This window comes from Argentina silus (genome assembly GCF_951799395.1).
Source record: "Argentina silus genome assembly, chromosome: 2".
NCBI lineage: Eukaryota > Metazoa > Chordata > Actinopteri > Argentiniformes > Argentinidae > Argentina > Argentina silus.
Genome location: NC_139656.1, coordinates 28,563,122 through 28,587,875, shown reverse-complemented (window position 1 = coordinate 28,587,875; position 24,754 = coordinate 28,563,122). Strand labels below are relative to the sequence as shown.

Genomic DNA, 24,754 nt, shown 5'->3' with positions numbered 1-24,754 from the left:
GATCATGAATCTGATTCCGATTTGATGCTTTCCAAACTGATCTGGACCCTACACAACAAAGCATTCGCTTGCCACCTTGATGCCCCTCTATATTTCACTGTCTCGTTCTTGGGGTCCATTGATCAAGGTTTGTGGAGTGTTCTGGCTAAAATGGAGCCTTTGCCACAACAGGCTGTGATGTAGGCTAACTTATTACTCCCAGGGAGCAGGGTTTGTTGTCTTGCTTTTAATCATGTTTTCCCTCAGGGCAACATGCCCGTTCAGTAATGTTATGGGAGCCATTTTCTGGGGAGGAAATGGGTTTCCCTCTTTTGGTTCTTACAAGTGCTCCATCTCTCAGAATGAAATATCTGTGTCTGTAAAAGAAAGTGTAGGAGAAACTGGAATATGTGTTGATTCCCAATGATATTGTAGAGTTAGTCTGTGGCATCACTGCCATCTTCTGAGCAGATGTAGTAATGCAGACTATGGTCAATGCTGTTGAGAATGAATCTCTTCAATGAAATAAACCTGATCATCTTTCCACAACTTTTATTGTATGTAAATAGGCCTACTAGCATAAGATTAAATACACAACCTCATTGAGATCTCGGAAATAAATAATGTCACAATTTACATTAGTACATTGGTAATGTATTTGTGAGTTATGCATTATACAAGTGGAATAAGGAATAACACAAACGACACTGCAAACTGTAATTATCTAAGGCGAACAATAATAACGTGTTTTTACTACAGTAATTATATTGTTACTACACAGGTATGGGGGAAAGTTAATGAAAAGTGTTACCAAAATGATTATGTCTCCTGTAACACTGCAATAAATCTTGATACATGATCTATGTTCTACAAATGCATAACATTTTGCAATAATTATTGGGCATGCCTGCGCAGGGTGAATATTGGGGAAAACTAAAAATTGTTTAGTATCGTTTTATCCACTGATCTGTATGATAAGATACAAAAGTCTATGTTGTTATCACATCCAGTTAACTATGTTTTTCTCTCATGTGTGTAGTATCAGTGAAATGCATTTAGCCCGACCTCCATAATGCCTTTTCACATTTCGGTCGGCATAAGCATGTCAGCTGCGCAGGCGCAGAACAGTGGGATCAGTCAAACAAAGAGGAAGCGTGGTTTCATTTAAAGGGAATAGTGGATATTCTCAAGGAACTCGTTTTGCAATTTTAGGTCAACACGCTCATTTGTGTGACTTTTTAATGTACAAGGTAAAGTATATAGAGTAGGTATACAAAGGTAAAGAACATGTTTTACCAAAAAAAGAGCCACCCTTGAGCAGCACGGCTAGATAGGTGTTGGTCTAATTTAGACTGTAAACGTTGACAAGCTGTAAGTCGGCTAGCTAGCTAGTTTTTGCCCGATCCAATGTGGGTTCCATGTACACGTAGCTAGCTAGCAGCTACTAGCCCCACCTATGAGTGTGATAGCCAACCCGCTAAGTTATATCAGGAATGAAACTTTCAAATAATGCATAATTGGTAGGACTACTCTATATTACGTGTTTGATTTCCTAACGGCTACATTGTAAAGTCGTTAGCTAGACACCTACGACACTGATTTTCCCTGTTTTCTCATTTAATCCCATACAGTATAGCTTACCTAGCTAACAAGGTTAGCAATGCTGGGCTTGTTATTAGCTAGTAGCTATCTAGCTGTCTACATAACTCGGCAGCTATCCATGATTGCTTGGTAGGTAACCTACACTGTAGCACAGTATCATACATGTAGTGTTTAGGTACATGTCGATTTCAGGGTTTTCAATAATGTAATGTCTCTCTTCTTTATTCTAGATATAACCTAACAATTGACCATACATACTGGATGCAGAGTCATTACATTTCTGTGGCACTTAAGACTCTCTACAGCAACACGCATCTTGGACAATTTTGCAGGTGCCAACCCTCCTGGAAGGTTATTGGAGCTCACCTCTTCTCTACGGGTTCCAAACACCTGCCACAGTCAAGGGGTATCCTCACCTGTACCTGGGGCAGCTACCACTCAGCTACTACTAGCTACCAGGCACTCTGGAAGCCCAGTCCTCACCTAGACTGTCATTTTATATTGTCGTGGCGTCAGTACGTCACTAACCCACCAGATATGGCAGAGCAGAAGTGGTGTGTTGAGTATGCCAAACGAGGCACGGCTGGGTGTAAGAAGTGTAAGGACAAGATTATGAAGGGCTTGGTCCGCATAGGGAAGATTGTGCCAAATCCGTTCAGCGAGTCTGCCAGTGAAATGAAGGAGTGGTACCATATGAAGTGTATCTTTGAGAAGCTGGAACGGGCTCGAGCCACCACCAAGAAGATCGAGGACATCACCGATCTGGATGGCTGGGAGGAGTTGGAGGATGCGGACAAGGAACTCATCAACAAACTTGTCTCAGGTACAATGTGTAGACTTCTGCATTCTCTCTTTTTGTAATAGCATGGTTTGACATTGGCCCTTCAGCCTGCCAACAGAAATGGTCCGTAGGCTCACATCAAATCACATTTTATTTGTCACATACATTGCATACAGACGTAATTGATATAGTGAAATGCTTTGGAATCTTGCTCCTCGTTCAACGACAATCAACAATACAATATAATAATAATAATAATAATAAAACAGTGACAGTAGTAGTGCATAAGGGTGTAGTGTAAGTAGCAGCAGTAATGGCTGTAATAATAACAGTAGTAATATAATGTCAAGTGAGTACCAGCGATCATTTAATTTACAGTAATAGTGCAAAAGTGCAATAATTGTCAGTAGTAATACAAGATGCGCAAAGAGTAGTGTCCACTGATCAAGGGGGGAAGGGGTAGTAGTGAGTATCACTTGCATACAAAGTCATCAGGTCACTCCCATTTTAGCATATTTTTGGTCGTCTTGTTCAGAAGCTGTTTGACTGTTAACATGTATTCACTGTCATAGATTTAATGGCCAAATCGAATGCGAGCCCAAAGAAGAAGGTGCAAGCCAAGCTGAACAACAGTGGTCAGTCATCAGCTCCGCCTGCTGACCCATCCCTGAATGCTCCACGCAAGTTCTCCGGCTTCACAGGTAAGGTGGCATTGCGACGACTGCCGTGACATCTTAACACACACACACACACACACACACCCACCCAATCTCTCACACATCTTAACACACACACACACACACACACACACCACCACGCGTACATGTGATTTTTAACTCTTGTATCCCTTATCTTCTTTCTGTCAATCATATTGCCTCTGGTCCAATCAGCTACCAAGGCTGGGAGCTCAAGCAGCCCAGCCCCCTCCCCTTCCAAACCCAGCCAGGCCAGTGCGCTGGCCGCCCAGCTCTGTGACCCCAAACACAAGGACTGCCTTCTCAGAGAGTTCCGTAAACTCTGTGCCATGGTGGCAGACAAGAACAGCTACAACGTCAAGACTCAGATAATCCATGACTTCCTCAAGAAGGGCTCTCAGGGAGGTGTGTTTGGTAGACCATTCAGACGTTACATTATTTATTTCAAACTGTGCTGCGCTGTCTTTTATTGTATTGCCATGCATTGAATATGGTCCTCACAAGTGGTCCAACTTGACATGTTGATCACTTGAAGGTGCTCTGGCAACACACAAGGTCTTCACAACACAATAGAACATTGCCAAGCATTGTAATTACTGTAGATCAACTATCCTCTGACCCTGAAAGATTATTGTCTGTTGATGTTGAATTATGGGGTATGGGTTATCTTTCTGTATTGTCTGATTTTATTGCAAGGGTGGTGAATCCTGTGCACAATAAGTCCACCTGTTCTTCTGTTGACTGCCACCTGATGTTGGTCTCTCTGATCCCTCTCAGATAAGTTCAAAGGAGATCTGTTCCTGACTGTGAAGCTGCTTCTCCCAGGAGTGGTGAAGAGTGTGTACAATCTCAACGACAAACAGATTGTCAAGCTCTTTAGCCGGATCTTCAACTGTAACCAGGACGAAATGGTGCGAGATCTGGAGCAGGTCAGTGGTCAATATCTCTGACACTTTTTTGACATGGACACTTAACCCCACACACACACACACACACATACTCTCTCTCCCACACATCTATTGACGCTGTATTTTAGTATTTCAGAACATGATCTGTATTGAATGTATTTTCATCCTCTGTGTAAAGGGGGACGTGTCAGAAACGGTGAGGATGTTTTTTGAAGACGGCAAGTCTTTCCCACCAGCTGCCAAGAGTCTGCTGACCATCCAGGAAGTAGATGCATCTTTGACTCGATTGTCCCTGTTAACCAAGGAGGATGAACAGCAGAAAGAACTAGAGGACATATCCAAAAAGTAAGACATTTCAAGCCTCTGTTTGGCATGTTTTCACTTTTGAACAATAATGTTTGACAACCCTGGCCCAATTTCAGTTCAATATCACAAGATTAACTCACCAACTGCCAAAGAATTCCGGAACACTAATTGCAGAGAGTGCCAAGTGTTTTATGTGGTATTTTACCTCGCGACAATACTTTGATTGGCTGTAAAATTAAGCATTATAATTTATGCATTTTTGGTGAATAAAGTCACTCTTGGCACTCTAAAATGTTGACAATTTGGGTGACTTTATTCACCCTCGGCACTGAATGAGTTAAGAAGCTGGGTGTAATCAAACAGCAGTAGCCACGCTTGGACTCATCGACCCTCTCTTTGTTTCAGATGTACTGGCAATGACCTGAAATGTTACATCAGACTCGTCAAGCATGATTTGAAGATGAATTCTGGAGCTAAGCATGTGTAAGTTATCCTATGTTTTCTTAACCCCAGTGAAACCAGTCAACCCTAGTATTGAACCATGTTTGATAGAGCCTTCAAATCTATATACATTAGTGTTCCAATATAAAGTGGAGGCTGCAAACCCATCTCTACGCTGGTCCCTATGTTCCACATGCAGCTTGGATGCAGTGGACCCAAATGCCTACGATGCGTTCAAGGCGTCCCGTAACCTGGGCGATGTGATCGAACGCGTCCTGAAGAACCAGCTGGACGCCACCAACGGCTCCGGCCCCAGGAAACTCCTCACTATCGAGGCCTCCCTCATGACTCCAGTGCAGCCTATGCTGGTGCGCGCACACACACACACACACACACACACACACACACACACACACAATCTCTCACACATCTTAACACACACACACACACACAATCTCTCACACATCTTAACACACACACACACAAACACGCGCACACACACCTGGGACTGAATGAGCTCATGTAACGGCTCAGCTGGCGAGAAAATTAGTAATGAGTCTGACTAGAAAGGGCTGGCTATAATCCCATGAAGGCACTCATCTAGAATTGAGTCGATTTGAAAGTACATTTTATGGTTTATGGATGAAATGATGAAATCTTATGTTGCAAGCCTGGTAAATAACTAAGCGTAGTAAATGGGCTACATGAACTGAAATGTGTCCCTACAGTCAAGTCATGTTTTGGCTTTTTCATCTTTGAAGCATACTGAATGCCTTAGATTAGGTTATTAGTACATACAGCATACAGGGTACTGAAATACTCCCTGTGTTGATGGGGAGTTGATGTGGGCTTTCCCTCAGTGGGAGAATTTGTGTCATTATCCCTGAATGAAAGTCACTGTGCTTCCAGGCTGAGGCATGCAAGTCCATCGAGCAAGCAATGAAGAAGTGCCCCAACGGCATGTACTCTGAGATCAAGTACGACGGCGAACGTGTTCAGGTCCACAAGAACGGAGACCACTTCAGCTACTTCAGCCGCAGTCTCAAACCAGTGCTCCCGCACAAGGTCAGAGAGCGATCACAAGCACGCACAAACACACACACACACACACTGAATGAAAAACTCAATGATTGAACATCGTCTGAACTATTTACTGATTTAGGATTGCATTGCAAGTCAGAGCGAAAAGCCTCAGTTGTTTACTGTCTCCAAGACGGGGGCAGCCAAGGCTATTAGTTTTTTTCAAGGCTGCCGCTTTTGGTGATTTCCTTGAATTTTCTCAGCCAAGGTTAAGCCGTGTCCCCTACTTTCACAAGAATAAATGCATTACGTTGTTGTTTGAAATAAGCTTCTTTTTTTTTGTTTCTTTTAAAACATTCAGTAGCTGTCTGTTAGGATTACATTCCATATCTGACCCAAAGTGTGTGTGTGTGTGTTACAGGTTGCCCATTTTAAAGAGTTCATCCCCCAGGCCTTTGTTGGTGGCGACAGCATGATCCTGGATGCGGAGGTCCTCCTCATCGACACCAACACCAGCAAACCACTGCCCTTCGGCACGCTCGGAGTACACAAGGTGAGAAGAGTCAGGAAATCTATCTTTCCACCTCCTCAGAGAAGTGTGTGTGTGTGTGTGTGTCAAGGGGACTGATTATCTGTCACTCTCTCATTTTTAGAAACAAGCCTTCCAAGATGCCAAAGTATGCTTGTATGTCTTCGACTGCATCTATTTCAACGGCGTGAGCCTGATGGAGAAGTAAGTTGTTTTTGTGAAATAGTATGTATGCGCCAACTGCTCCATAGTCCTCCTATGAGGCCTGCAATCAATTCACTCCCAATTGACATTGACATTGGCTCGTCTGTGCGCTGACTGCTGATATCTCAATACTTTCACTTTCGTCTGGCCCAGTTTTGTGTTTTTGAAAGTGTACCTCAGGGTGAATGTTTCATGTACCTCAGATGAAACCATAACCGTATGCTAACCACTCTCCAGGCCTCTGTGTGAGCGAAGGAAGTTCCTCCACGACAACATGGTCGAAGTTCCCAACAGAATACTGTTCTCAGAAATGAAGCATGTCACTGTGAGTTGACCTCTCAAACTCCATGCCCTATTTGACTAATTTCTGCCTAAAAACCAGACACAAACTAAACTGCTTATAACATTAGAAATATGATGATTAGATGCAAAACCAGGATGCCATTTGATGAGTAACACCTTGAAGTTTTGTGCTGATATGCTCATAGTTCAGGATAACATACTACACATGACAAGGAGATAAAGTAAACAATCAAATTAATAATCAAATTAAAGCAGAATTTGGGCCCAATTACGGGCCTGTGGAGCTTTCCAGACCTATGTTAGTGTCGACAATATGTCCTCCTTACCTGTAATTTGCCAACATAGTGGATTCACCATGTAGCTAAAAGAAACTGATTTGCTGGTTGGTTGTTTGAGACCTGTTTGTTGATTGGCTGGTTCACAGAGGGCACGAGACCTGGCCGAGATGATCACACGAGTTATCAGAGAGGGACTGGAGGGGCTTGTCCTGAAAGACCTCAAGGTGAGACGGCACTTCTCTGACTGCATTGCACACTGCCCTCCCAGCTAGTCTAGAAACCTTTGGAATCGGCAAGTGAAGAAAACAATGCCATATGCAATGTGACACAAAGCCAATATCATAATTCCTTGTCTTTCGGTTCAACATTAACAATAGATAGATGTGAGTTGACCGGGCTCTCTGTGTGTATGAAAGGGCAACTATGAGCCAGGGAAGCGCCACTGGCTGAAGGTGAAGAAAGACTACCTGAACGAGGGGGCCATGGCGGACACAGCAGACCTGGTGGTGCTGGGAGCCTTTTATGGCAAAGGGTCAAACGGTCAGTACTCTAGCCGGCAAGACGGCATATATATACACTCGGCCGGTGAGAGTGTGTGTGTGTGTATATAGATAGATAGATAGATATATACACACACACGTAAGCACATACACATCTACCAGCCCGTTTGTGATTTCTGAGGTCATCAGTGCTTTTCTTTTTCTTTTTAATGATCTTCCAAACTGTTGATTTTGGTAAGCCTAAGGCTTTGGCTATGTTCCTGATTTCTTCTCAGATTTTTCAGCCAATAATGGCTTCATTGACTTTCATTAACTTTATTTGGTCCTTATGTTGACAGACTCCAAAAGCAAATGCAGAGCTTAGAATCAATACCAGACATTGATATACTGAAATAGGGGGACTATGCATAAAAAATGATTCACTGTCCCATTACTTACGCAGGTGTGGGTGACTGGATTTATCTGACCTACCTTTCCTCTTCACAAACCTTATTCTAACTAACATTCCTTGTTGTGTAACTCAATAAAAGTGCAGTGTAATGTATGTTCTGTCCCTAATATATTGATTGATTGATTGATTGATTGTGTGTGTGTGTGTGTGTGTGTGTGTGTGTGTGTGTGTGTGTGTGTGTGTGTGTGTGTGTGTGTGTGTGTGTGTGTGTGTGTATGTATGTGTGTGTGGGATACAATTTAGTCAGGCTGTGGGCTTTGAGCTGTACATAGCACATTTCTCATATTGTGCCAATTATCTCCCTTGTCCAGGTGGGATAATGTCCAGCTTCCTCATGGGCTGTTATGACCCTGACTCTAAGAAGTGGTGCACGGTCACCAAGTGCTCTGGAGGCTACGATGACGCTACCTTGGCCAGGCTCCAGAAAGAGCTGGACATGATCAAAATCAGCAAGGTGAGAGAGGCGGTGCAGGGTTAATGGACTGTGTGTCCCACTCCGTCCTGAGTGGCCTCCCTTGAGAGTGTGTGTGTGTGTGTGTGATACTGTCTGTGTGAGGAATCCTCTTTGAATGTGTGTGTCTCTTTCTCCAGGAGCCTAGCAAAATCCCTGGCTGGATGAAAATCATCAAGAACTATTATCCTGATTTCATTATCCGTAATCCTGAGGTGAAATTTAATGATTTAATACATTAGTTTCTCATTGGGTCTGTTCAAGGGCAAACCAGTACGAAATCTACAGGCTCCTCAGGCTTGTGAATTAAGTGCTGGGTTACTGATAGAGATGAAAGAGTCTTCTGAGTCATTATTATACAATTGGGGGGGGGGGGGAGAGATATTGGCTTTTTCTGATTATAATAAACATTATTAAAACTTTCCTCCCTGGTGTTGATATAATTGTACTCTATTGTAATTCCTCTTGTTGATGAGAATCGGCCTCCACTGGGTCCCGCTAGGGATGGACAATTGAGTCGATCTACCGGCATAGCACTTAAACATTTATTGGGCTTTTATCAACTATAATATATGATGTTGGATGAAACAAAAAAGGGGAACTGAGCATCAATCTGTGTGCGGTCCAATCCTCCTTTCTGTTTATTAAACTCTTATTTACTGTATCCATGTTGCCTCCTGGGTTAGAAAGCGCCGGTGTGGGAGATCACAGGGGCCGAGTTCTCCAAGTCGGAGATGCACACGGCAGACGGCATCTCCATCCGCTTCCCGCGCTGCACCCGCATCCGCGACGACAAGGACTGGAAGACCGCCACCAACCTGCCGCAGCTGAGAGTAGGAAACTGATGCATTATATTCTGATCTCTCCTCCAGTTGCCCTCTTTTGGGCACCAAATTGATACGTAATTAGTGTACATTATAAAAAGTAATGGGCCAAGTTTGTGTCCTCGCGCGGGGGGGTTGGGGGGGGGGGGGTTGTTGTTTACTAATTCTGTGCTTTCTGTCCATAATACTGTGTCCACTCTTTGCCCTAAATATGTTTTGGTTTTCTTCTTTTCCTCTCAGGAGCTGTTCCGCATCTCGAAAGAGAACTGTGACTTTGAGGTCACGGCAGGGCCATCCAAAGGCAATGATGACAAGGGCTCTTCGGGAGGGGACAGTGAGGGCAGCTCTCCCCCTGCCACCTCCCACAGACCTGTTGCCCCAAGCAAGACTAGTGAGTAACCACTACCCATCCTTGAGGGTCTTCAGGAGAGTCACATGTACAGGGCTTGGCTGATAAATGTGTGATTCGGTTGTCGACTGGCTTTAAACCTAGATTACACAACTCTGGTGTCCGCATTGGATAAAGGCTGAGTTTCGGTATGAAACGATGCCGCATAATAGACTTCACTCTCAAAATATTATTCCCAAATAATGGGAGATGAAGCATGTGACATTCAAACGGACTGAATATTGTGACATACAGACAGACAGAGACTGAATCATAGCCCCACCCTCCCCGATTTCATCGCGGGGGACAATACATCTTCAATTAAACGGGTACCAATGATCTGTCACAGATCTAAAGTTGATGTTGAATCTGTGTGATGTATGACAACGATATTCCATTCCTTTACACCTCAGGCAACAACAATACCCCCAAAGCAAAAGCCGTGAAAAAAGAGCCTCAGTCGCCATCCCCAGCAACTAAGAGGAAGATCCCAGCAGAGGAGCCCATCGCAAAGAAGGTAAGATACACGCCTCCCAATAGCAACTGGAGTTATATTTTTGGCAATTTGTTGAATATTGCATTACAAACCATAAAGGAGCCTCAGTGGACTAAATGTTGGACCATTCTAGTTCTGTCATCCCCTGCCTTACATTCAGGCAGGATTTTAATGTATAGAGCTGTATGTTATATATTCTGTGACTGTCCTCCTATTTCTTTTTTTTTTTTTTTTCTTTCTTTTTTTTTTTAATACATGTAAAGTGCTTTGAGTCCATGAGAAGGTGTTACACGAATTTAATTTATTTATATTATTATTGTTTTTATTATTATTATTATCATTATTCAACTGAGCTCCTATTCATTCCAGGTGAAAAAAGAGAAGACAGAAACCGCTGTGCACAGCAATGGACAAAGCAAGCCCAAGACGACAACCTCCTCACAGTTGTTACAACCCAAGAATGACACGGTGTGGATTTCCTTTAGTAAACCTGTATTTTACAACCCAGTATTAAGCAGGTCCTGTTATTACTCGATAGAGCTTTTCTTCTTAACCCGACCGGGCCGTGCCAGACTTTGCAATAATTTATTCCTGGTCAGGCTCTGGTTGAAGCTTTGCATTTGACATTTTGTTCAGTTAATGTAAAGGAGATAACTGGATTACAAACTAGCAGTTAGGTTTCTGTGAACTGCCGAAAACAAATTGCATTGCACATAATGTGCTGCTGCCATCCGCGAAAAGGTTACAAACTCGGTATCTACATTCGTCGCGGATATAATTGCTGCTGTGTGAAGGCTGGTGTGCAAGCTAAATGTAACATGGTAGCACCGCACGCACTCGTATAGAACTGGAATTCTGAAGGCTATGAATGGAAGCACACTCGTATAGAACTGGAATTCTGAAGGCTATGAATGGAAGCACACTCGTATAGAACTGGAATTCTGAAGGCTATGAATGGAAGCACACTCGTCCTCTGCTCTCCAGATTAGCATCTCAGAGATTCCACAGGGAATATGGGTCATGTTGACAATCGAGGAAGGTGTATTTTTGGTGATGTGAGGGTTTGAGGAGGGTATAAGGTCATTTTCTGTAGAAGTAGGACAACTCGTATAGAACTGGTAATTCTGAAGGCTACGAATGGAAGCATACTAGACCTCTGGTCTCCGGATGAATATCTTTGGAATTCCACAGCGATCAAAGCTCTATTACTTGATAATTACGTATAAGCTATACTCTGTTTCGGTTAGATTCATTGACGCAAGTACCACTGTGACATTTAGGACCAATTAGTTACCAATTGTGCTGAATATGTACCCCTTGCTACCACAGAAACATGAATGTCACAAATTATGAATCTGCACACTGTCCTCGCCTAAAAGAGGAACGCTACTAACTAGCTTTCTGCTGTATGTAAAAATGTTATATCCCCCCCCCTTCCCCCCTCAGACATTGCTTGACATCTTCAGCGGAGTGAAGCTCTTCCTGCCAGACTCGGTCCAGGACTTTGAGAAGCTGCGGCGCTACTTTGTGGCCTACGATGGAGACCTGGTGCTGGATTACGAGGCTGCCTCAGCCACACACACCCTGGCGGAGCCCGAGGATGACAGTCGTGCCCAGAGGGTCACCCCCAACTGGATCTGGGAGTGTATCCGCAAGAGGAGAGTAGTACCCCCCTGCTGATAAGACATTCAGCCAGCCCGACTTTTAACAATGCTGCATTCGCTTCTCTGGAGACTGGCGTGCTGTTATACAAACAATGGACCATGACACCTATAGTGTTTTTTCCCCACTGAACTTGAATCAAAATATAGGCTACGTATGCTTAAACCGTATGAACTTGTTTGAATGTTGTGTATGAATGATGGAGCCACATATGGACACAGAACCAGATTTATGGGGTATGGTATGATAAGGTTTTGGAATGATGTAACTACTACTACTACTATCACACAGGGGGATAAACACAGTATCTGATTATGGGCTTAGTTAAACATTTTTAATCCGTGGATCTTTCTATTTATTTGATTTCCAGTCCTTTGTTTTGTGTCCAGAGTTTACTAACGTTGTTGAAGATGATGGAATGGCTTTTTAAGTTTTGGGTTTGGTCTCTGCAATAATGTTGTGAGCCCATGGTGTGATTGTGGATCACTGTGAGAAGTCCACCGTATCCACATTTAGACTGAGATACTCTCACACCAAAATATACTCACTCCAAATGGGCTTTATTTGAATGACAAGTTTGTAGTGTAGATAGATACACTATTTTTCTTACTTAGGAAGAGTTGTAAAGTAGTTTAGCCAGTCAAAGAAAGTAGCTGCTTTTTGGATGGAGTCATTTAAACGAGTCCAAAAATATGAATCATGAAACTAGCCTTTGCCATAGAAGGAATATCCTTCCATGTACAATTCAAAACTCATGAAAAGCAAGATGTGTAAAATGAACAATTTCCGATTTCAACATTTTGTTTAGTATTTTTCACCACAGATGATGTGTTGGTGTGTTTGTATGGCCAAGTGAAACACTCAATTGAGATGGTCTTCTGGTATACAAAATGAACCAGACAGATCACAAGCAAGTCTAATATCAGGAATATCCTTTAATTAAAAAAACATACTTTTGATGTGTCAATGTGTAAAATAAACGGTAAAAGGTTTAAATACATTCTTAAATGTGCAGTTCATTTCTCCCATTCAGGAGGGGATATTAAATCTTCGCTCTATGCAAATATATCTTGGATTTTTCTTTCAAGAAAACATGACTTTGATGTTACAACCTTTGGATATCATCACTTGATTTCCATCGTTGAAACTAACAGTATAATAATTCCAGTAACGTTTACACTCCATTCAGTCAAAGAGGTACACTGAATGTCATTTAGGCACTTGGGAAACTTCTCAAACTTCCTTTCAGTTCTCCAGCTTCCTCTTTCCTGCACCACCAGACGGTCCATCCTCAGACCTGCCCCAGCACTGCAGGTCAAACTCTTCTTTCAGATGACAAGGCTGAGGGAGAACAAAACCAAATATAAATGTATAAATCTTTCTGTACATATATATATATATATGATGATATTATATACTGTAGAATGAATTGCGTAAACCAAGCTCAACACTGCAGCAGCAGCAGCATACCTGCCGAGAGGACTTGACTAAAGTTGCAGTGCGTAAACTAGAACAAGTGGCATCCGGCCTCTCAACATGCTGTAGCAGAATCCTGGTTCTGGGGACGTGACTCCATGATAGGCCCAGTCCTGCTTTAATCTCCCCACTGCCATCCCTGGTCACATGGTTAGTCACCTAGATGGGCACACATATGTTTTCATTGTTGCTTTGTTTGAAAGGAAAGAAGATCATACAAATGGGAATATAATTAAAAACAGAGTTCCATCCTTACCAGAGAAGCGACATTGAAGTCCTTGGCTATTGTCTTTAACACCCCTGCAACTTGCATCATCAAGGACATGCCTAGAAAGTAATTAAATAAGTAAGAAGGTAAATAACTAGATCCTACTGAAGCTGTCAACAAAATGCATATATTAGTCATATTGACTTTCTACAGTAAAAGGTCAGTTTACATTTAATTTGGTAACAGAGGGCATCTTAGCGTTGTCTTGTGTTGTGTTATCAGATTCAACACTAATGTTACTTCAAGATGAGCATCTTCATCTTGAAGTAATGTTAGCGTTGTATCTGATGACAATTTGTGATCGATAAAATCTAATTTTTACTGTCCCCCTTATTGGAAAGAGGATATGTGTGACTTTGATATATTATCAGCGTCACAATTACCTTCATTTTGTTTGCCTCCCAGTGTGGGAAAGATAACAGCTGACACTGAATCCACAATCACAGCTTTGACTGAGCCACCACCGGCAGAGGCCTGTGAAAGGTGACATAATGGGTAGGTACAAGACATCTCCTGATTAATACTGTAACACATTGTTTGCTTTTCTGTTTGTGGTTGGTGTATTTGTGAACATTTTAACTGTAACCAACACACCAATCCCACATCACATACCTGCTGAAGTCCACCGCTACGAAGACTGTGCAGACAGCTGAGTAGAGAGAAGATATCAAACACTTGAAAGACCTGGATTCTCTGAAGAGCCTCTATCTGTAAAACAACATGCCATTGCTCTGTCGTGGCTTGTTTGAACTGTATCTGTAATTCACACATTTGAATTGATATCTAGCTTGTGCAAATCTTTACGTCACCTGGTCTTCCGAACTACATGATTTGGCTCGTAGCATCTGAAGCAAACGGCTAGCAGACAGCCCTCCATTTGAGTCAATGTAGACCACACTCTGTTTCAGCTGGTAAGATAGATTCACTGCCACACCAAAACACACCTGAAAGAGAAAGACACATAGGTGGCTGGATAGGAAACACTGTGCATTAAATACACTACACAGTCCACACATCTGGAATCAACTTGATTTGGGGAAAACCTGAAAACAATATTCATATTGTTATCTATACAATGTCAGGCAAGAGAATGCAACAGTAGTGTTGCAAGACATGGCCATTGGGGCATTCAACAAGAACTGTACTCATTAGCAAGATGTACTCTTGCACGATAAAACATATGATGGCGAAAAAAGTCCACCTGGGTTTTTCCACTTCCCGGGCCTCCTGCCAACTCTGTAAGCTCCCCGGTGTATAAGCCGGAGTCCAGCAGTTTATCTAGACTGGAGAGGAAAACACAGAATCATTCACCAAACCTGAAGTCATGGTAGGAGCTAAATCCTTCGGGTCATAGTGGAGACGTTACAATTACAATCATAAAAAAAACTATTCTACATAGAGCAAATGTATCCAAGCTTCGAACTGCATTTGTGTTCAGTATCCTCACCCCCCCCCCCCCCTTTTTACCCCTATATTCAATGATGTTTCCCCTCATCAAGACCACAATGGACTCTATTGTGTTGTGCAGATTCTCACCTAGGATTGCCAGTGGACAGGATGGCTGTTGAACTAAGCAGTTCTTCATACAGATCTGCACCCGAGACAGGAAAGGCTGTGTGTTGGGCCAGGAGCACTCGGCGAACAGCCAGCAGGGCCTGAAATACATTCGTTGCGGCCATATAACAACAAAACCAAATAGTCATCCATGTTTTAAAAGCCGTGTCACTCTGCGACGTTTTGTGTCATTTAAATAATTGCTGTTGTTAGTACTACTGGACAGTGCATCAATGATGATGCAGCACATAGCTGTCTAGATCTTTTGGATGCCCGAGATACACTCCCTGTTACAAAGAAATGCATTATCTGTCGATTACGTTTACCTTATAGGACACAGAACATTTCTGGGCAAGCTCTTCAGTATCTGATGACACCAGATCCTGCACTGTAAGACAAAAACAACATGTTGGCTAGCTAGCTATGTTTTGACTGAGCTGACCATGTGACCACTTTATTGTTGGAAACATACGTATTTTCTCTACCAGTCTTACAAGCCAGAATGAACGGGGGGGAAAAACAGACCCGTTGTAATGTCTGCTGCCCGTAATGCCAGAATCAGTTCTTGACTCAATCCAGGACACATGCCATCTTTCAAAACAACCATGTCACCAGCATGGTATGGGTGCCATGTACGAGGAACTAACTAACTGCACTGCAATGGCTATCCATAACTTTATGCCTGCAGCAAACTAACTAGATAAAAGGGAGTCGTAGGATTAGCTATAAGAGATCTAAATACTTTTGGCACCGCCCTTAAATTACATATTTGCTACGCTACTCAAGCGTTTCCTGACAGGACAGACAAGGCAAAGCGTATGATAACGATGATGATCGGTGTGATTCGTGACGTAAATCCGGATATGAAAATGTGTAAACACTCTGTCATCGCGTACGCAAACTACGTACACGTGTGTGTACCTCCAGCGAATTCTGCGTACATTTGACACTATCCTGTTCGTACGTAAAACTCCTCTTCGCAGAGTACAGGGAACGGTGGTGGTGTCAAACACAGCTAGCTTAGGCAGGCTGACGGCTGAGCCCCACACGAATTGAGGTCATCCACCAAGTTCTTAAAACAAAAAATACATTTGTGACTTTACAACGACGGGGACCGGCAAATAATGGGAAAGAGCACCAGTGGATTAATAACGCCGAAATCCCGACTCTCCCCAAGCACTGGCCTTTACTTTTCACCAGAACACGACTAGACGGAAATAGCTAATGTGCTAGCGAGCTAGCTGAGAACAGTCACACTGCAGCGAAGCCACAAACACCCCGCTGCGACCGTCGTGTGCAGGGACAGAGAAAATGGTGAGTTTTATTTGGCCAATGTTTGCTAGCTAGCTAAGTATTTAGCAACCACTTCTAATGACAGATGATTTCAACACGTTTTTGTGTTCATGCTACTAGTCTTCTCATTGCTAACCCAAGCCCAATTATACATCATCAAGAAAGCATAATGTTTTCCTCAACAGTCAATTCGCTTTTTTTTTGTAATAAAACAATGCAGTTGCAAGTGAACTACTATCTAGCTAAAGTTGTGCGTAAACAGTGTGGTGTCATGTCGCCCATTTGTTTGAGCTGTTCAATTGTTGAATAAGAACTAGCCTAGATAGTATACCCAGATTTCTGTCAAATACGTAGCTAATCAAGAAAGTTATTCATTGTGTGCTACACCATGCCATGACAAGAGTTTATACACAATTGGGTTGCAGTACCTAAGAAGGTTGGACTTGGTTGGTGTGTCACACCTAAGAAGCCAAATCCAGGATCTTAGGTGCTTGCTAAAAGGAACTAGTGGTCAGTGAGTGTGCAGCATATCTCTTCAACATAAACAGCAGCATTGTGCAAATCCCTTGTCTTTCAGGTCTTGGTTTGATGGCTCACTAATTGTGAGAAAATATCTATATGCAAAGTCTCATTGCACTCCATATTGTGTGAGCTTGGAGGACATTGACTTTCAGGCAACTATTTTCCCTGTATGCAAAGAAGTGGAGAGCAAGGAAGTAGTTTCTCATTGGCAACGTGCATATTGGTTTGACAGCCCTGTTAAGGGCCCATGATGTACTCAAACACTACACTAAGGAGTTATGTCAGACGCGTGTTCATCTCTTTGATGAAAAAGGTAAGGAGACACCGCTCCCATTACCTCATGCCTTCGATCTGTTAACTGGTGCTAATTTCAAGCTTCCCACAGCATCAATGCAATTCTTGAGCCATGAAAACCTCTTTCTGTGTGGAGTAAATGCAAATTAATCATTGCCATAAACAATCATTCTCTGTGCCCCAGATGAGTCAATCAACCATGCTGTTTTTTCTTCTGCCAGTATCTGGACCTCATTATTTTCTCCAGTTAGCCACAGCAAAAGCAAATTGAGTGTTTCTAGTCATTGTTTCAGGTCTCGTTATGTTTTTTTCTTCAATGAAGTGTGTGTGCGTGTGCGTGTGTACTCATCTACAGGTGTTCCTATTAAATCCTCTGGAGAATCTGAGGAGCTACATTAATAACCGACCGCCTCTGGTCATCTTTATGGTCAGCGTCAGCGCTGTGGCCATCGCCTTCCTCACCATCGGCTACTTCTTCAAGATCAAGGAGATCAAGTCCCCAGAGATGACTGAGGTAGGACACTGAACCACGTCACCCCACTACTGACGGTGTTCAAGGAAAACAGAACTCAAAGAAGAGTTTGTATAGGTTTCGGTTGTAGCTGTAGTGTAGAGCTCAAACCACTACTGGCAAATATAGCCAAGCAAATGTGTTTTTTATATATGTGTATATATATATATGCACACACACAAAAAACCTCCTCCCACCTCCAGGACTGGAATACCTTCCTGCTGCGCTTCAACGAACTGGACTTCTGCGTATCGGAGAATGAGACACTCAAACACGGCCTGAACGAGTCTACCACGCCCGAGAGCACCGTGACCAGTGGACAGGCGCGCTCCAGCACTCAAGCCCCCTTGCTCCTGGAAGACCCGGGCCCCATCAACATCTCAGTGCCCATCACCCTCACCCTGGACCCCCTGCGGCCCTTTGGGGGCTACTCCCGCAATATCACCCACCTCTATGCCACCGTGCTGGGGCAGCAGCTTGGCCTGGCAGGTAGCTTCAGTTTGGTCTTCACCTCCCCTCAGCACTAGCACAAGTTGCGATGTATGTGCCACCTGTGTGTGTGTGGGAGTAAGGGTATGTGGAGTGCGTTGAGATGAGTGTGTTTTTGACTTCAACAGCTGGGATTTACAGTAGTTTCACCTTTTTGTTGAGCTCTCTTCAACAGCTAGGATTTACAGTAGTTTTACCTGTTTGTCGGGCTCACAGTCTATTGAAGTTAAATGCACTTCATTTATCCTTTGTGGAAGAGCTGGTATTGTGTGGGGGTCTGTGTTTGTCTGTGCGTTGAGGTAAGCCACTCCTTTTGAAGGTACAAGGCCATCCTTTATCGATTGGCTTCGAGTTACCCCTTTGCACGGCGTCTTTAGACAGGCTAATTTGAGCAAACTGTGAAGCATTGTATAGTAAACCTCAGACCAGGATAGTCCTGCCCAGTGTGTCCTGTTGTACTGTAGGTTTCTAGCTGCAGGGTAGAACAAACTGCCATCAGGCCACTGTTGCTAGGGAGTAGGGTGTTAAGGGTCAGACTGGGGAGGTATTGATGTCTTTTTCTTTTCTTTTCTTTTTTTTTTATCAAATCTGCGCCTCAATGAGACAATGGTCCCTTGTCAACATAAGGATTATGAGAAAGGGCACCAGCTAAAAGCCAAATGCCTTCTGCATGCGAGTCACCTGCAGGCAGGGTTTGCATGGGCGCAGGCAAGCCTCAATGTTTGCTTCTCTTTGAATATCAATGTTTGTAATGACTGTGCGTACGTGTGTGTTTACCTTCACCCACAGTATTTGCTTGATATCTTTGAAGACGGGGGGGATACTGAGTGGAGGGTGTGGGGACTGTAAAATAGAGTAAAATGTAGGCTAGGTCATGTCACCTGCATTGTAATGCTTACAATACCTGTTTAAGGTATTGTAAATGTTACAATGCAGGGGTCGTTTGTTTTGTGTGAGTGTGTTCCCGTCTGTCTGACTGTCTGGTTATCTGTCTGTTATCCCCAGGCAGGGAAGCCCACGAGGAGATGAACATCACCTTCACGCTGCCGGCGTCATGGAACTCGGACGACTGCGTGCTGCACGGCCACTGTGAGCAGGTGGTGTTCAGCACCTGTATGACCATCAGCGCTGCCAGCAGCGTTTTCCCCGTCACAGTGTGAGTGCCTCTTCTTCCCCTCCGATTAAAAGGAAACCAGGACTGTGCATCATAGAGCTGCATCCCAATAGTCTAAACAAGCGTCCCGTCCTCGTCATCTACTTTCTTCACTGATCTGGAAACCAATAAGGTGGATTGCCAATAATGAGCTTTTTCACCTGCACAGATGTGTTATTGAAGGAGAGGAGATGAGGCCTCAGTTTGCTATTGAGTTGCACCCCTAGACTCCATTTACAACAGTTTTTTTTTTTTTACTGTTATTCTTGTTTGGTCAAGAATTTCAGTCAATGTCATGTATGATACAGCCTTTTCTGTGTTACGGATGGAAAGCACGAGATCTTAATTTCTCTCTCCAAGCTCCATTTCTTGTCTTGGAAATTTGGAAGTCAAAGTAGGACTTACTTGTAAGAATGAGGGCAGTAGTGGTGTGTTGAATGAAATGACTGTTCATATTAAAATAAGGCCGATGTGATCACACAGGACAATGAATGACGTGTACAACCTCACATTTGCAGAACATCCCATGTCTTAGAACACAGCCAGTAGATATTTGGACTGTATTCAACTCATTACTCAGCAAGGTTGAGGAACAGCGTTCCTGCAGTCCAGTCTAACACACACATTTGGCTTCCAGGCAACCACCACACTGCATCCCAGAGACATACACCAACGCAACGTCCTGGTACAAGCTCTTCACCACAGCCAGGGACTCAGACACCAAATACAACCAGGACTACAACCCCTTCTGGTGTTACAAAGGAGCCATCGGGAAAGTGTACCACACCCTCAACCCTAAGCTCACTGTCATCGTCCCTGATGTGAGTCAGCACTTAATGCAGCTCTGCTTTATTACTGTGTGGGTGGGTGGGTGGGTGGCTTGGCCAGCATGAAGCCCTGACTCTTAACAACACAGAGAGAGGGGCGTGTGTGTGTGTGTGTGTGTGTGTGGTATGTATTTTTTTCTATTTCATTTATGGCACATTTCTGCAGCGGAAAACCAAACTTCAGATATAGAAAGCGAGAGGACGTAGCCTGAAAATGTGGCTTGTAAAATATGAATAGTTCAGTTTCTCATTTACCGCCTGGGTATACTTTCTAGAGTTTGCTTGAATTTACCACATGACATGACATCATTATAATGATGAATTAGTGCAGTACCTCACAGACTGTATAATTGAGGGATATTATCTTCCTTTTGCTTTCTTTCAAATCCAATTCTACAATACATTTACGATGGCAAGTGCACATTTAGTTTTCCCCAAGTGCACATTAGCTAACATGGCTCAAAGGGCTAAATAATGTGAATTGAAATACATTTTTACTTTAACCAAATTACTCCCAGGGGAGTATGTATGATTATTCAATTACCAATTTTAACGGTTTCCCCTAAACCATAGTTTATATTTGAAATTATAGTGACATTACACGGGCTATTGCAGAGGAGGAAATGGTCCGTTTGTTTTCATGACGATGTAGTGTATTTTAAGGGAAGCCATCTCGGACTCTCTTGCAGGATGACCGCTCCCTTATCAACCTGCACCTGATGCACACCAGCTACTTCCTCTTTGTGATGGTGATCACAATGTTCTGCTACGCAGTCATCAAAGGCCGGCCCGGCAAAGTACGGACAACCAACCCTGACTTCTTCCCTGAAAAGGTACTTGTAACACAACACACAAAGCCCAGCCAGTCTCCTTTGATATTGTGTTCCAGTCACTGTGATCCAGACCAGCCAAGACCAGTTTCAGGAGTGGCCCTGTATATCTGTTTTTTGTTTCCTGTATAAAAACAGTGAGATTTCCTGGTGTTGGATGACAGGTTCGAGACAGCATTCCTGAAATGCGTGAGCGTCATGTAATCCTGTAGCTCCTGTTTTGCACTTGTCACTTGGCTTTGTTGTTTATGAGGACTCCCATTGGCTAAAGAGCCTAAGCGCCCACTAGTGTTCCTGGTACTCCTGTTTTGCATTTGGCTTATTATGAGAATTATTTTTACATGATTTTCCCTGCCATCATTTGCTGTTAGTGAGTCACTGTGTGTTTGAGTTGTGCTGCAGCTGTGGTCCTCTGTGGCTCAGTTAGTAGAGCATGGTGCTAACAACGCTTAGGTTGTAGGTTCGATTCCCGCTGGGGCCATATATACTGAAAAATGTATGCATTTGGATAAAAGCATCATCTAAATGGCAAATAATAATATTATTATTATTATTAATTTCTCTTTCTCTCCTCAGGTGGCCTTGTCTGAGGGGTAAGAAGCCCTCGGATCAACCCCAGAACTGAACTATAGCTGAGATTAAACTAGAAGAAGGAAAGAAAAGAACAGAAAAAATGACCAGTTGCCTACTGAACCCTGAAGAATAAGGGGTGCGAAGCTCTGTGAATGCATCTTTCTTGCAATGTTGGGTCACTCCAACCAAAGACATATAAGTGCCTGTATCTACTGTGTAAATATTTGTAGGAAACTCATGAAGTTCAGTACAGAAACAGTTCTTGCCTGAGCCCCTCCGTGCCATTGGTGACAGAACTCCTTAATGCAATATCAGCAGAGCAGAAGGCCTGACACGAGATTGACGAACAGGAACTGCACTGTCCACGTTGTCACCTTTTTGACCCCTTACGTACTCCAGTTAGGAAAATAAGCTCCTTCCTGATTTCATGTGTTGGTGAATGGTGAAAATGAGCCTCGGGTTTCCTTCACAGACACATCTGCTGTCATTGTGGTCCTCACTCTGAAATATGATTTATTTGCCTTTCTCTTCTCTCCCCCCCCCCCCCACCCCCCCTCAGTGTCTTCATCTTTCACCTACATGTTCTTGAATGATTTATCCCTGCTCGCCAAAAGGCCCTGCAGTAGTTTGTCTTGTTTGTTTCTGAAGAAAGAAGAGCAGGCTTACTAGGCCTCTCTGGAGGCCAGATGTGTTAGAGGCACACACACCACCCTGAAGTCACATTTTAACTGACAAGAAGCCTGGTCATGTGCCCAGTGGACCTGTTGAAAGATTGGTTGCTACCGGTGAGGGAATAATGACTGTCATTCCTCCAAATAATCAGAATTCTTTCTCCTATTGACTCATTGGTAAAAGATCATTAGCACTGAGTCTCATAATACAACCATCCTGTTCCTTTATGGGGGGGGTTTTCCAATGAGATGAATGCCCCCCCTTTTCCTTTTGTTGAGCGAATGCTGACCCGGTACTCCCATGTGTTCATTTGAATGCGTGTTAATGCTTCATGCTCTATTTTAGGCACTCAATATCAGTTGTACATGTTTTAATGTAGTTCCTTTGGATGGAAAATGGTATCCCTCTCCAAGAGTGTGGGTGTGTGTGATTGATTCTGGAATGATTTACTGTGTGCAGTATGACATATACAGCGCTTCACTGGCAATGAATAATATATTTTGATTTACCTCTGTTTTGCAATTGTATTTTGATTTTTTCCATTGTTGATATACTTATATACTGAATGTATTTTTTAAAAGCAACACAATTTACAGCAGCAATGCAGCATTAAAACTATGATAATCAAATGTAAACAAATTCCAATCAATTTGAAATATGACATACTTTGAGTTCCCTTTTTTTTTGGTTGATACGCCTTTACCTCTAACTTAATTTCCCTGTTTAGTTTCAACAGCACAGTATTATTGCTATTGTTTATTTTGATTGTCATGGCAATAACTACCATTTTGAAGTTCCTTATTTCTGACCTGTCAATTCATTACTCAAAAGACTTGTTCCTGTATCAAATTGCTTTGTTAGTTTAGTTTATGAATGATTGAACCGTTGTCATTTTCACAATTGTTTTTAGTCTCAAGGCTCAATATCTAATGGGTTTTAAGGGTGGGTGCTTTTAAGTCTCTTTGTTTTCACATCGTCACTGAACTGTGAGTGCTTCATGCAGATGTAGCGGATAAGATTTAGAGCCATGCTCTCGTGATGAGGTAGCCCTGTCCGCGACTTCTAAGCCAAGACACAGCCCTCCGAGCACAAGGATGTCCTCTTGGTATAACAGTTTAGGTCCGTGGCATCCATGCAAGAGGACCCTGGTTCAAACCCTGTCGGTTACACAGACACCCTCCTTTCTATTCAATAGCACTGAATCACCCCATTGATATCGCCTTGTCCTTTAGTTCGGAAGTCCCGAGGGAGGGATATGCTCAATGGGCTGATACCAATGAAGGGAAACCTGAGTTAACAGCCAAACAGTCATTGTAATGCCCACCACATATGATTTACAACCATCATTTTGTGTCTAGAAACGCATCCCTACATAACATTGCCTTAATATTACTATGACACTTATTTCTCCTAGAAACTTTATGGGCTATATTGTTTTTTTTTTTTTTTTTTTGGTTTATGCACCTGATTGGTTTTGTCCTCCCCCATCTATTAATGTTGGATGAGCAGCAGGACGGTTATGTCTGTATGCATGTAGAGGTACTGTTGTACCCTTTTCACATGACGCTGTTGATCTGAACCGCGATGTGCTGACTCTGATATTTTCTTTTCACCTTGCCTTTCCAGCACAGTTCCAGCAACTGGGCCAGTATGGCTCGGCTCGGCTCGGCTCAGCTTTGTGGTGTGAAAAGGGTATTAGTGTTTGTTTGCTTTCTCATATACAGTCCTCTCATATACAGTCCTCTGATAACTGGCTTGTTCAAAACACAGATCGTAGACATTTGTCTACATGCTTATTAATTATCATGCAATAGTTGGTGGGGAATAAGTTCAAACAATCAACAAACAACACAGTTGGTTTTGACCAAAGACTCATAGTAGTATGGAGGATGGTAGTCATGATCTTGATGACTTTCTCTCTCACTCTCTCTCTCTCTCTTTTCCACCCCGGCTCCACAGGATAGCAGTTGTGTTCTCACTCCAGCCTTACGTTTTCTTATTTCACCATTTGACCTTGGTTCCCCGAAACCTCTTAGCAGCACATTAAAGCAAAACATCCAACCAATTCTGTGCCTTTTGCACTAACTAGCTGCACCATCCCTGTAAATAGCTTTTCTGTATAAATGTGATCAAGGGTTAACAGTAATGATGACCAACCCTTTCCTACAGGGGAACTGCTGTAAAAAAAAAAAAAAAGGAAAAAAAAATATGATTCACTTTGAAATAAAGTTGTCCTCTGTTGAGTGGTTTGTGCATGTTCACCCATCCATCACATTGTCCTGTTTGTCTTTCTCCTGACATGCATTCATTCCATGCCTCTGCTTCCTACCTTCAATGTGGAGCTCTGCTGCATTCAAGTCAACTCGGAAGCTGACATTTCTCACTCTGCAACCGGTGTACCTCTGGGAATTCTGAGTTTTCCACTCTGATTTTGTAATTAGCCTATAAGGAGCTCTACACAAAATCCTAAGCTA

General features: G+C 43.0%; 3 protein-coding genes across 4 annotated transcripts; 2 read left to right on the top strand and 1 right to left on the bottom strand.

The window, feature by feature from the left end:
- The first annotated feature begins 1,129 nt into the window (after nt 1-1,129).
- Nucleotides 1,130-11,853, top strand: lig3 (ligase III, DNA, ATP-dependent). Its single transcript, XM_083697567.1, has 21 exons — nt 1,130-1,229; nt 1,812-2,404; nt 2,935-3,063; nt 3,253-3,462; nt 3,835-3,986; nt 4,144-4,310; nt 4,677-4,754; nt 4,912-5,080; nt 5,622-5,777; nt 6,154-6,285; nt 6,386-6,465; nt 6,703-6,790; nt 7,193-7,270; nt 7,463-7,586; nt 8,309-8,451; nt 8,589-8,663; nt 9,135-9,281; nt 9,513-9,663; nt 10,074-10,177; nt 10,526-10,624; nt 11,603-11,853. The coding sequence occupies exons 2-21, from the start codon at nt 1,843-1,845 to the stop codon at nt 11,834-11,836; spliced, it is 3,078 nt and encodes a 1,025-aa protein (XP_083553693.1). The 5' UTR covers nt 1,130-1,229; nt 1,812-1,842; the 3' UTR covers nt 11,837-11,853.
- Nucleotides 11,854-13,030: 1,177 nt separating this feature from the next.
- rad51d (RAD51 paralog D) lies at nt 13,031-15,937 on the bottom strand. Its single transcript, XM_083697568.1, has 10 exons — nt 15,642-15,937; nt 15,443-15,504; nt 15,099-15,217; nt 14,764-14,845; nt 14,372-14,506; nt 14,175-14,270; nt 13,946-14,036; nt 13,551-13,621; nt 13,289-13,453; nt 13,031-13,159 (listed from the first exon to the last, which is right to left on the bottom strand). The coding sequence occupies exons 1-10, from the start codon at nt 15,721-15,723 to the stop codon at nt 13,064-13,066; spliced, it is 999 nt and encodes a 332-aa protein (XP_083553694.1). The 5' UTR covers nt 15,724-15,937; the 3' UTR covers nt 13,031-13,063.
- A 173-nt stretch (nt 15,938-16,110) lies between these two features.
- Nucleotides 16,111-24,549, top strand: tmem248 (transmembrane protein 248). Of its 2 annotated transcripts, XM_083697542.1 has the most exons (8): nt 16,111-16,430; nt 16,987-17,244; nt 17,581-17,739; nt 17,940-18,225; nt 19,231-19,381; nt 20,016-20,199; nt 20,895-21,038; nt 21,612-24,549. In XM_083697542.1, the coding sequence occupies exons 2-8, from the start codon at nt 17,179-17,181 to the stop codon at nt 21,630-21,632; spliced, it is 1,011 nt and encodes a 336-aa protein (XP_083553668.1). In that variant the 5' UTR covers nt 16,111-16,430; nt 16,987-17,178; the 3' UTR covers nt 21,633-24,549. The 2 variants fall into 2 exon arrangements, with proteins under 2 accessions (XP_083553668.1, XP_083553669.1); XM_083697543.1 differs by lacking the exon at nt 16,987-17,244.
- The last annotated feature ends 205 nt before the right edge of the window (nt 24,550-24,754 follow it).